The 13,583-nt window shown below is 45.9% G+C and overlaps 1 protein-coding gene across 11 annotated transcripts in view; it reads right to left on the reverse strand.

Moving 5' to 3' along the window:
• Nucleotides 1-13,583, reverse strand: part of PHF20L1 (PHD finger protein 20 like 1) — a 69,486-nt gene that overhangs the window by 30,013 nt on the left and 25,890 nt on the right. For 4 of the 11 annotated variants that reach the window (XM_075549247.1, XM_075549243.1, XM_075549238.1 and 1 more), the window contains exons 4-8: nt 13,376-13,460; nt 10,102-10,190; nt 9,773-9,862; nt 5,031-5,244; nt 4,331-4,459 (exon numbers count right to left, since the gene is read on the reverse strand). In XM_075549247.1, coding sequence (XP_075405362.1) covers nt 4,331-4,459; nt 5,031-5,244; nt 9,773-9,862; nt 10,102-10,190; nt 13,376-13,460 — 607 coding nt within the window. The remainder of the gene's footprint in view (nt 1-4,330; nt 4,460-5,030; nt 5,245-9,772; nt 9,863-10,101; nt 10,191-13,375; nt 13,461-13,583) is intronic. The other 7 variants (XM_075549242.1, XM_075549241.1, XM_075549240.1 and 4 more) reach the window with 7 other exon arrangements.

The raw sequence follows: 13,583 nt of genomic DNA on the forward strand, positions 1-13,583 counted from the left end.
ATATCAATTTCAAAAGACAAATATTTTATCTGAAAATTAATTTTGTAAGGCATGAAAACTCAGCTCCAATTTAAAATTAAGAGATAAAGCTTTAGTTAATCTCTGCTAAGCTAGTCAGCTACCTTCAATACACATATTTCAGTTTTTGCTTATATTCACCTGCAGACAACAGACCAACCACCAAAAAGAATTTTCTGTGCCATTGCAAAGTGGCCCAAACAAACGCCCTGCCTCACAGGAGCATGTCGAACACCGCACAGCCTAATAGTAAACCGACTGCAGCCACCACTCCAGTAGCGCGGGGACACTGTCTATAGCACAAAGCTACACAGGGGCACCCCAAAGGTCCCAGGGCTTAATACAAAGTCTACTTGTTTTCATCAACCTACCCTGCAAATCTATCTAGAAAAACATTCAAGTGTCAAATCTACAAGCTTCCAGTAGGCCTAGCCTGGAATGTTACATTGTGAAAAAGGCACTTTCTCTTACAGGGAAATTAAGTATGTCAGGCTCAGAGTTAAAATACGAAGTGAAAGACGCTGCATAGATGAAAACCAGCCCTGGGCCTGGTCTGACATCACAGTCCACATCTTTTATTCCAGGCCCGTACAGCAGCAAGTGCCGGTTTCCACGGGAACACAGCTACACCAACAATTTTATGACATCTACCATCACTTTGTAACAAGCTCATGCATTGTGAATCATTTTGTACTAATTATATATAGATTTTGAAATACAGTATGTGATACTTTATATATAAATTCAAAATATTTTTACATGACTCAAAAGATATAGCACATAGCTGAAACCCAAATGCATTTGAGTTCTTTTTTAATGAGCACTGTTGAGAATCAATGGACTGCAGGAATTCACCAAACTAATTAAGGGATCACATTCTTCTTTTACAGGAGACAATTACAGATTCTCAGAGCTATTCAAATGGGACAACTATTTGCTATTGGACCTGGTAAGTAACTACTCATATTTCTTTTGTTGCCAATATATGTATATTGGTAAGTGGTAGAAAAACTTTTTAATATTCATCACTCAATAGAAGAAAAACACATTACAAAATTAATAAAATGCTACAAGCTTCTACAGAAACAAAGTGTTAGCAGGACTAAATTTACAACATTTGGATAATAAAAGGTTGGTGCATTGTAAGGAATTCCTTATTAAATGGCTTGCGGATAAAAAAAAAAACCCAAAAGCCTTTTGTAACATGCTCAATGAAGCTCACTTAAAATGTACATCAGAAATGCAGCCCGTGTTCTCTAGGAAGTCCAAAGGTCCCAAGCATGCACAATCACGTGTTTATACTTTCTCTGCTCACAAGCATATCTGAGGGTTGGTCACCCCCTTGGCGCGTGAACAGAGCGGTTACTGCTGCCTTAGGAGGCAGCCCCACGTCTGTGTATCTTGACCCACTACTGGCCTACGAAGGCAGACACACTCCTCAGAAGATGAGAAGAATGAGTTGGGGGTAAGGGAGACCAGATACAAATAAGATTACTTTCAATTATCAGTAAATACTTCTTACGAAAACATCACTAGCATGTCCCGTCTCTGTCTATACACCAGGCAACTGTCTTTTTAACAGATGTCTAAATGCATTCTCAAGAAAGTAAGCATTAGAATCAAAATATCAAACACTCATGAATTGCACCTGCCAACCAATCCACAAATGTGCAACACTTTGCCCTCAGCGGTACCATGGGCAGCTGGTCTCGCCCAGCCTAGAGCAAGTGAGGAGGGGAGACGTCTGGTAGAGAAAGTTGAGGAAGGGACCCTCGTCACTGAGGGCTTTCTAACACAATCTTTTGTTAAAATTAAAAAAAAACGCAGGAGTATTGTCGACACTGTCATGTTTCTCAGTAAGAAGCCCCAGTGGTGTAATGGTTACACACTGAGCTACAGACCACAGGTAAGATCATCAGTGAGACGGGGTTTTCTTCTCCCAGAGTTACCATCTTGGTAAACTCACAGGGGCCGGTTCTACCCTGTGCTATGGGATTGATGAGAGTCACCATGAACTGGATGGTGAGTTTGGTTCTTAGGTTGTGGTCAATTTAAACCTCTCAGTTTTAAATGTTTTTTTTAAGTCCCTGGTGAGACACGAACCCATCTAGGCTGGCCCCCTTGCCAGGCTCTGAGAATGCAGCATGTATCAAAGGCCAGGGCAGTCCTGCCCGTTCCCTTCACACCCCGTTTTCAAAAACCTACTGAAAGCCCTCCTGGTTAGCTTGCACCTTTCCCCCACAGGTAGGCCACCTGATTGTAAAAATGGATTACTGTAAGTCAGTATGCAAAAAAAAAAAAACAAAAACACCACATGCTATAACCATCACCAAGGCCCATTAAAAAAAACTTCGGTCCTGATAAAATATCCATATGCCAGACAAACACATTAAAAAAAAACCACCTAATCGGACCCTGATTGCTGTGCTCTGTCCAGACAGTGTAGGCTTCTCTCTGCACAGTGTGCGTGAGGACACAGGCAGTGGAAAGTGAACGAGTGCCGAGTTGCTGATCACTGTGGTACATGGCTTGGCTGCTAGAAGCCGGAGTTTGCTGTGTGAAATATACCACGATCCCACTATCCCACCTTCACTCCCACGGGGACTTGCAGTTGGAAGTGCACAGCAGCACGTCTGAGTGGGAAATGTTTTGACATTACATAGGTGCAACGGGAAATCAGAAACAGGTGCAGGAGGACTACTGAGCAGATACCTAGATCTGCACAGTACATACAGGAAAGAGCTGGGACAGCGTTGGCCGCTGTAAAGTCGTATGTTCTTAGTTGCTGTCCAACTATCACTTGTTCATGAGAAACTGCGATAGGAAGCAGGGCTCCCCAAGGCCCTCGGAGAAGCCTTGTCTAGTACCAAGCAACCAGGATTACAACATCTTTAAGGCCCAAGGGAGGATGGTTCTTTTTATCACCGAACTGGACTGTCTTTTCCAGGCTGTGTGGAAGGTGCCTTGCAGTGGACGGTGAATGCAGCTACCGACTTCTTTACACCTGAAGCTTGATCCTGACCGGACAGAAGGGTAGGCTGAAGGGAGGCCGGCAGCTGTGTTGCACCACCGTTGTCTCTGAAGTCTGCTTGTCCAGGGGTGCTGTTACCCCACCACACACAGCACAGGCACCTGAGGGTCTCAGCTCACCTGTCTCTGCAGCGGGGCGCATTGAACTCACAAGTGGCCATCATCAAGTTACCTAGGTAACACGTGGAATGGGTAAGTCAATTTGAAATTACTCCTGCCCTGCAGCCAAACATATCCTCCTTCAGAGAAAGGCTGCCAAAGGCGGTACACTAACTAATGGGAAGAGGATTTGTATTTTCATCTGGTGAGACGAAAACACCATCACTTGAACCAGAGGCAATGAAACAGTTTCCGCTGTCGGCTTGGGCAACCTTGGCGGTGGGCTCCAATCATGGGGAAACAGCCCGACCTCCTCCTGACTCCTGGATCTGAAGGCGATGGAAATGACTGGAAGAAAGGTCAGCCAAGGTTCGGATAAGCCCAGAGAGACTAAAAACCATTTGGCCTTAAGAGAACATACACCTGAAACCTAACAGCACCATAACTCCTCTTTTAACAAATCCTCAGAAAAATATACCGCTTCTCATACCTAATTTAAATGATGACTGAATAGGCCTGGTGGTAGGTGGGTTGGGGGTGGGGGAATCACTGGGTCTAGTAGGACTGGGCCCAACTGGAATGCTCCACTGCCCTCTTACGACACTAGCCTAGTTAGCCTTTCCAACCTTTCCCATCATCCTAACTCTGCTATTTCCTAAATTATATCAAACATGGAGAGGTAAGGGCCAACAGTGGAGAGTGATCAGAGACAAGGACAGAAAGGAGAGACTTCAGGCACTGAATCGAATTCAGACATCCATCTTGCAAACACCTAAGCACAGCACCATGCTGGGCTGAGACTGACCAAGAGTCAATGAGCATGGTTATATACCTGAATTAAGAACTTTTTCAGGAATTGTAAAACCACAGTTGGACAGGCCGATGACGGTAACTCACAGAGACTGTTCCCTCCTACCACCCAGGTGGGCAACACAAGGTGGTGTCCCAACACTGGCCCACAACACCCTTGTGAGGTAGGCAGATGGCAGGTGGCATTTTCCACATTTTACAGCAGCAGGACACTGACAAGAGCTGAAAGTGACCTTAAAGACCCATAAGGCAACGAGTTTTCTTGATAACTGGTTAACAAGAACTCCGAGATGCAAGTATTTTATTAAACAAACCACAATGACTCAAAAATGAACCCCCCCCCGCCCCCCCAAAAGGAACTGCTGTAGTTTACCAGTGATCTTGTTAAGCCGGGCTCTCTTTGCCTGAAAGGAGCTGCCCTGGTGACTTTTCCTCTTGGTTGGCAGCGTGCTCCCTGGCTGTGGAAAGACCATCTTTGGAATGTTCTCTACATGAAGTCCTACTTTTAATAGAATACATGTATGAGAGATGATCTAGAATCCAAAATCAAGACACACAAACTTTTTTTTTAAGAAGAAAAACAGTACAAAAGCTTGCATAGTATTTTCAGTCTAGCATTTGGCCCAGACATCTGCAAAACACCCATCTAATATCCAGAAGGAGACGCTAGAAATGCGACTACGGGGAAGCTGTTCTTCCGGAAGGAAGAGCAGGACGTAAGAACTGAGTGCTTTCTCCACTGTGTGTACTGAAATCCACACAGGCCTTTAGGGAGTCAGAGAGAAAACACAATTCAAATGGTCCATAAGTAAAATCCTACGACTTAGAAGTTACGGATCACAATCTCCATTTGTCTCTATTTCAGAATGTTGAGGCATTTGCTCGTAAGGACCCACATTAGACCACCTGTCTTCAGACCTCTCTGTAAGAGTCTAAAAAGGGAGGCCTCATCCTGTGTGGGGCGGGGCGGGGGTGGGGCTGTCCTGATTCAATGAGAGGAACAGAATGACCAGTACCCAGGGGCCTGAGCTAGTCCACTGTCACAGGCATGAACATGAGGGAGGGTTTTATACCAAATGTGTCACTAGATGTGGGCAGGTCTTCCTTCTTCCCGAGCTCGGGTGCCACGGTGGCAGTGGGGGGTTCGTCCTTCTTTGCAGGTACTTTAAACCACTTCCTCTCCTCTTTATCTTTATCCTTATTGCTGTTTGCACTGGTCCGAGGCTTACTCCCGCTTTTGTTCTTGGCTGCAGCTGCCGCAGCTGCTTTGACTAAAGCTATCCAGTCCTCCAAGGGAAACACACAAAACATGGCAGGTATTAAAAATGAATCAAGATGCAATTACACTAACGTATCAAAGCACACACAGCATTTTCAAAGCTACTTTCACGTAGGCACCCACACACACGAACAAGGTGAATCATCCGCACAGTAGGCTTTCAAGTGCCTGCATGGAACAGGGACACATTCAATCACTAATAGCCCCTTGATGTTGTCATAGGAAGGAAATATAAAACAACATTGGAGACGTCGATCACACACACGGGACCCTACGTGACATTTTGCCAAAGAACTTTGAGGGTTCAAATTCCAAACTGTTTCTTTCCCATGACACAGCTGATGGCTAAAGAATATAAGGGGAAAGTGGTAGTTCTGCAATTCAACCAGGGTTATAGGAAATGCATTTCCATGGAGCAAATAGTTATTCTTTTTCAGGAAGAGAATGTATCATTTAAAATATACTCAATTACGTGAAAACCAAGGCAGGGCCTTATTATTTTCAAGCTTTTAAATTTAGATGCCAATTCATCACAACAGTCTAGCGTTACTGATGAAAACACAAAGCCCACTTGTACTGGCCCTGGTCAAGTGTACACTGCCCGTCTCTGGGTTACTTTCTGGGCCCCCGTTAGTTACCATCCTTCTGACGTTAGCTAATACATATTTCTTCTGGTTAATTTTTCAGCTTGTTGCTAAATTTCATGGCTTTATTTTTAACTAATTGGTCATAAAAAGCAAGGAGAGGTATTCAAAGTGGTGCTAATGCTTCTCTTAAGACAACAAATACTTGTCATCTCGCTACAAAGTGTATCCCTCACTGATGCCACTCGATTCTGTCAAGCAGAGCCCTGATTCGGATTCACCAGGGTGTGTAAGATCTTAAATTCCTGGCCCAAGCAGGGACAATAATTCCCATTGAATCCATGCGTCATATTAATCATGCAGATGGGTATGGGTAAGGAATACAAGCTGAAAGCTGTTCAGTCTTGGAAATACATGATGAAGACAAGAAGCCAGTAAGACAATGAAATACAGCTGATGCCTCTCGCTTCCCCACCCACCATGACTGCAGACAAAGGAAGACATGTGGTCACGTTTACCACAGTCCTCCATCATCTTTCTCGTAATTCCCTGCTACTTGTGCCAGAAACCATGCCACATAGTCACTTAAAAACAACAACATAGGAATTCGCAGGCAAATAAACCAGACAATGTGGCAGGCAAAGCACTGAGGGCTGAACAAGTTGGCCATGCAGCAGGAAGACCAGGCCAATCCCGATTGAGAAGCAAAGCCAGAGCAAGGTAAAGGATGAACAGAAAGAACAGAGAGAGAAAGGAGAAAACAGGCACTTCCAACAAAAGGACAAAAGGCCACAAAGACACAGGGTCACCATTGACAAGGATGGACAAGGTGGCCCAGGGCTTGGGGCAATGTGGAGAGCTAATGGTGGCATGAAATGCAAACTGCAACTAGACAGGCACATCTGCTAAGAAGGCAACACCAATGGAAATCCTGAGAGCCATCAACAAGTCAGGGGACACGTGTCCAAGAGCAGAGAGCCAATCCAAGGTCATGTGCAAGGGTCTCCAGGAGAGCAGGGCAGCTCTCTGTGGTCTCACAGGGTGGGACACATCCAGGGACCATTTCTGTCCCTGCTGCTACCTACCTCCCATAAGGCGGGAATTAGATGCTCCAGAACCACACAGATCTTTCTGACTTCCCATGAGGGATTTAAGTTGAGAAGATTCCCGGGCAAAGACAGCGGGGTGTGATCCTCCCATGAGTTAGAGCCAAGACTGATAGATTCTAACCCTCTGTGCTAGCAGCAAAGGCAGGTGCTCAAAGGAAGACTGGGCCTCAGGTCAGATCAGGCCCCCAAGAAAGTCCTCTGTACAAAGTGACCGGCTAAGGAAAATGGCCAGTCTCTGAATTCTTCTACTAATAGAAAGCCAGACCAGCTACACCAATGTTGAAGAGTTTGCGCAGAAACAAAAGCAGGCTGAAATGTTTTGGAAATAGAGAAGATACCATACACTAATCCTAACACTCCCGAGTCACAGGCTCGAGCAGCAGGCCTGTATCTTTAGAGTAAATCTGTGGTTCAATCAGCTTGGGTACACACAGTGCTTCCTTGGTCTTACTTTCGGATATAAAAGGATCTCTCATGGTGGGAAGTGTTAAGCCCCACCCAGGCTGCAAGTTTGGTGGTTCAAACCCACCAGCTATTCTGTGGGATACAGAGATGGAGCTGCCAGCTCTCATAAAGCTTTAGAGCCATGGAAACCACCCTATGGACCAGTTCCTGTCCTCCCAGGTCTCTGTTAAATGGAGTCCACCTGACTGCCGTGGATTTGGGGGTTGGTGCAAGAAAAGACTCAAAGCCCTTTCCATGATTTAAAAGCTGCATGTGAGCCAGAGTAAAGGTGACTGTGATGAAGAGCTTTTTCTGAGTTTAATCCCAACTCCATGTAGCAGCCAAAGGGCAATGAGGAGTCTTTGTAAGTAAGATACTCATAACCTGGGGGTTGCCTGTATCATCAGCACACACACAAGAAAAGGCTGGGTGACAAAAAGCAAGTACTTCTGTGGCATGCCCCCCAAATGAAACCTGCAATGGCCCAGTCTCCGGCCCTGTAATTCCAGCTCCAAGGCGTTCATTAGGCTAGCAGATCCGAAGTGACAACATCCAAGGAGGCCTCACTCCACAGCCACTGCAGGGTCACAGCTATGCCACCATCCCACTGGGAATGGGGAGGGGAGGAGGTGGAACGAAAGGAGGCGGTCTTATTTAGGGCAGTCACCGTGTCTACTAGTCATAATTTCTTCCCTGGAGAAGAAAAGCCAGTCTCTAGATAAAGTGCAAGACCGACCATAGGCCGCACTTCTCCGAGGAACAGCTCTGAATGCAGGGGCAGTTTGCCATCTGAGCCACCTGGCTGGGAGTCAGAATGCAAGGGGCTTTGGCTAGCGGTCAGGCTCCGGGGTATGAATGAGGGTGGAAACTGCCTCTGTAAAACTGCTACTGTGTCAGAGTTTTTACAAGGGTTATGGAAGGGCATTTCCACAGAGCATTTGTCAGCTGACTGCACTCTGCTTTGCTAGTTAACAAAAGAAATTCTGCTTTCATCCTTACGGAGGGATTCTTAGGAGCGTCCGCCCAAGCTCCACAGGGTAATGTGCATATGGGACTTCTGGTAATGCTGTCCACAGACCTGAATGCAGAGTTGTTTCCCGGTGAAAACAAGCCAGACTTGTTAGGAAAAAAGAAACACATTCGGAAGATGGAAGTTTTTCATAAACAAAGTAAACCTCGCTGGGAAAGATTTCAGTGCGCCAATCAGAACTACTTCTGAAGAAAAAAATAAAAATAACTAGACCAGTAGTCCCATTTTTTTTAACAGTTCTGAATTTTGGTATTGATTTTAATGTTACCCTGTCTTACACTGGACAGAAGTGTTTATTACACATGAAAACTAAATATAGCCAATGCCAATAAAGGCTCAGATTAACTGTAACGGTGCATCCTTTTATCACAAGTCAAACTGGTTAAACATCCAGTGTGGGGAACATAAGTAAGCCTTAAGGCAAGAAGAGCCGTGCCGCCCCAAGGCTGTCCGAACAGCCGGGGAAACAAAGCAACAGTTGGAAAGCCGGAAACAAGAGACTGGACCCAGGAACGAGTACCCTATGTGCCCAGCACTGTCCTCTCTCTAGGAAGCAACCAAGCAAGCACACCACGGAATGATCAAAATAGCATTTTATTTAGACATATGAGGATCCATGCATAAAACCATACCCCAATCAAGAGCATTTTCATTTTAAAATCCATTTCCTTATTAACTGGGGGGCAGAAGGGAAATCCCAGCTAGCTGTTATTTCATTACTGAAATGTCTGAAAACAGAGCATTTACAGCAGTCAAGTCAACAAAGGCAGGAACATATACAGACAGAGCTACAGACCATTTATGAACGTGGCGGCATCCACTTCTCGACCAGTACACATGACCAGGCCATTTTAGTACATTGCACAAAACAGTGATTTCTCACTGCCCTGTATGACACACACACACACGTAACACATCTCTCCATGAGACATTTGTATAGATTACTTTCAATTCTTGACATTAATTGTAGGTCCAGGTGCTGAAAATCCCAAATAACAGCAGAACATAAAGGAAAAGTTTGCATCGCTAAAGGCACCATTTCCCTCCAGCATCTCTTAGGGACTGTATCACCAGATGAAATGAGGGCTTGAGCCCCGATCTAGACTCCCCCATGCCTATCACCCTCCGTCCTTGCTCTGAGCAGTGACAGAGCTCAGGAGCCCCAGCCTTGGAGAGGCACCCGCCCCCAGCGAACAGCCTACAGAGGGTCAGGTAAGCGCCTTTTACAAGAAGATCGCTGACTAGGATTTGTAGACGGGAAGAGGAAGGTGAGAAACTCAACCAAAGCGTGTCTATTCAGAATTAACTTTGTAAATAAGTGATACTAAATACCAGGACCACCAAAGTGAAGTTAAAAAAAGGCACTTACCTCACTTCCCATAGGCTGGTTACACGATCCAGCTGGGTCGATAGGACAACCCCAGCTTAGTGGATGCGGGGGTTTCACCTGGAACAGAAACTAGCGACCTATAACTTTAGCAGGTCTAGAACCGAAGCAGCGAAAATCATGTGTACAACTGGCTTTACGGGCTGGTTTTTTTTTTTTTTTTTCTTGCTGCTATTTGGGGCTATCAGCACATAACCCTACAATTAGTTGATTAAAAAGTAAAAATTAAAGAAACCAAAGCAATCGATTGTGACCAGTCACCGTTCACGAAGACATCCCTCAGGGTTGCTCAGAACGCTGATGGCTCTTACCTGCCCCTTAGCATCCTCGGGCATGGCTTTTATGTGCATTCTTTTTAAACAACGGATTACGCCATCATAAAATTGAACTGTGAATGTCCCTGCAAGAGGAGCAAGTCAGAACCGTTAGCAAACAGAATTGGACCACACAGTGACCTTGCAATCTGACGGGTAGCCCTGACAGAGATGACTGCCATTACAGACGCAGGTCCCCTTTAAAAAGGCCATCACAGCCAACAAACTCACTTCCAATTTTCCTATCAAAACAATCGCAACTTTGAGTTGCTTGAAGGAGTTCATAAAAATTGTCTTCACCAATTAGTTACATGGCATTTCAATTCTGAGAGAGCCTGGGATTTACTTGGTAAGAATCTCATCAACCACAGAGATTGACAGCACACCTTGACAAAAATCAAATGGGTATGGGCTTTCAAAGGAACGATCATTTACTCCCTTTAAGAATCATTCCCTTGAATGACTTCTTTGGCAAAAATAATGAAGTGGCAAATAAATATAGATTCCCAGAATTATATGCTACAAAATGCTCCACACATCACCTAAAGTCAGTGTCTGCAGATGAGGACATTGCAGCGCAGAAGCAACAGACATGCAGGCCCAGCCACCCTCCTCACTAACACCTGCTCCCTACCCTGGCAGGGGCCTGCCTCCCCCAGCCCCGTCTGCCAGGGCCTTCTGAGACACCCCCACCTCTGGTTACAGACTACACATGTGCTGGCCACACATGCCAGATTTTATACCTGTGGAAATGTCAACAGTGTCTATGCACAAAATGCGGGCAGGTTGCATTTTATGTAAACCAAGAGTTGGCCTTTCTAGAAGCAGAGAAGCACGCAAGCCATTGAGCAATGTGCAAAGATTTCTTTCATTTTTTGTAAAGGGAAAGCAGCCCTTGACCCCCTATCTCCCCAGGATGCGTGTCCTGCACGGCAGCACACAGAGGAAGGGCTCAGTCCACGGTAGGAAACATACACTTCGCAGGTGAGCAGCGAGGGCATGAAGACACTGTGGAAACACTGAGCCTGTCTCACTGCCTGGACCCAACACCACTGCCTTACTGCAGCTCTCCGCCCAGCAGACCACACCAGTATCCTCACTGGGCCAACTGGGCAGCCCCGCTCACCCACCCATTTCCTCTGTGGGCAGCCTTCCTCCTTTTTCCATGCGCCCTCACTCCAACTCACCAATCACAGATCAGCTCCACACTACTCTTCAATTCTACCAGGAAACACTTTCTACTGAGATGACTACACGCTCTATCAGTAAAGAGCCTTAGTGGCATAGCGGTTATGTGTTGGGCTGCTAACCACAAGGTCAGAAGTTCAAAACCACAACTGCTCTGCGGGTAGACAATGAAGATTTCAACTCCCATAAAGATTTACAGCCTTAGAAATCCAATGGGGCCAGCTCATCCTGTCCTGCACGGTTACTGTGGGTAACCATCGACTTGACAACAGTCAAAGGCTGGCTCAGAGGCATGAAATGGCAGCCATCGCTGTCAGCAGTCTCACTCCAGTGCTGTGAGCTTGATTCCCCTTTTTCTTCATTTGTGCCACCAGGTAGCCTATCAGACTCAGTCCTTCACTTAGTGAAACTTCTCATCCTGTACATTATTACTGACTGCAGGCCCCCACCCCAGGATCCCAGGAAAGCAGGGTGCAGGCTGCAGAGCCAAAGGAGCAGAAGTCCTCACGCCTCCCCGTGGTAGGCTGCCTGGGACTAACAGAATCACAGCCATGTGTGTTCTTTTCATCATGAAGGGAAGGGATTAGATGAAATCCTTTGTCAATTATACCAGGCTTCCTTAGGAGACGACTCAATCCCTGTTCACACTCTGCAGAAGGAGCCCTGGTGGCACAGTGAGGACGTGCTGGGCTGCTACCTGCAAGGTCTGAAGTTAGAACCACCAGCCGCTTCCCTGAAGAAAGCAGGGCTTTCTACTCCTGTAAAGAGTTGAAAGTCTAGGAAACTCGCAGGGGCTGCTCCGCCCTGTCTTACAGAGTCACTGTGAGTGGCATCAACTAGGTCGGGGTGAATTTTTCACACTTTTCCTTCCCAAACAGATGGCATTTTACATGTTTTCCTCTTCTAAATTTCCTTTTCATGTTAGTTTCACCCCCTAGGGTAAGCCCCTTCCTGATCTCCAGCACTGGTGCACAGAAAGCAAATTCAGTGGAATGATGACAAGCCACCACACATCCTGGCCAGTGAGGTGTCCCTTTCTCCCATCCCTTCTCCCGCCATCCTGGCCCTTCAGTGGTTTGGACAGCATCCCACACGAGTCACACCAGGACAAGCAGCTCCTTAAAAGCAGCACGCCATTCTCACTCCCTGCTTTTGCCAGGAAAGCCTGTTCCGCCCTTCTTTACCCCATAAGCTTGCTTGTCTATCAGAACCCAGCTTACGGGCTCTGTCCTTCTTGCCAAGAAACTCTCACTGGCTGAGTAAACAGAGTAAGCACATGCTCACGTTTATGAAAGTACTGTCATCGCTGACTTGAAAGATGTGTTAGCAAGTTTTTCCCAATTGTTTTAAAGGAGAGTTTACATGAGAAGTTGAAAAAATAAACTAAGCCTATCTTGCACATGACTTGTTTACATGCTAACGCTCAGGACTTCACCAGTCCTCATCTATAGATTCTGCTCTTTGCGCCTGCCCTGTCTCGCGGGCGCAGCCATACATCTGCATTACATACATCTGCCATACATGAAGCGTTCCCATGCGGTCAGGAAAGTGGTTAGCTAATGTCCACTGAGGGCATGAGGAAAATGGCCTCTGAATCTCCCACGGAAACGAAGGGAGAACGGAGCAATCAACAAAGTCCTCAGATGGACAACCTCCCCCCCCTTTACAGAAAACAGGGGCTGCATTCGCTGGTGCGCAGAAGTGATCTGAATCTCCCTGTGGCTCTAACCTGCCCTCCCACTCTCGCTGAGAGTGGACACCACTAATGCAAACTCTCTCGGGCAGCAGAAGGAAAGCAGGGAAGTGGAAAGAAAAGCCTGTAAGTGGAAAGCTGTGAAATTATAAGCACTACTGAACTCTACTCACCGAGACCCTTTAATAGCCAGTACATCGCCAACCATCTCATCTAAGTAACAGCTACCACATTCAACAGCGCCAGAGAAGGCTGGCAGGAAGTGTCGCCAAGTGAAATTTAAAACAAAGTAGAGCTATACAAAAGTTACAGCTTTAACTAAAACTTGAAATATGGTTAAATGTTACTAGGCAGCCCAGTTTAAGTCTAAGGCTCCGATCAAATACATACCTTCTTTGTTAATTGCTTCAATCTTGGCAGGGTAATAGCGACAGTCTGTCCAACGAGCCAGAACTTCCTCTCCGGCTTTAAAATCCTATTTTAAACAACTTTTAAGATCAATACCATGTATTGCAATAAATAAGCATTTCCTTAACAAAAATTGGCTTTGTAAAATTTAACTGAATTCCTTGTTTAAAATACGCCATTACATATCTAG

Source organism: Tenrec ecaudatus, chromosome 5 (assembly GCF_050624435.1).
Source record: "Tenrec ecaudatus isolate mTenEca1 chromosome 5, mTenEca1.hap1, whole genome shotgun sequence".
NCBI lineage: Eukaryota > Metazoa > Chordata > Mammalia > Afrosoricida > Tenrecidae > Tenrec > Tenrec ecaudatus.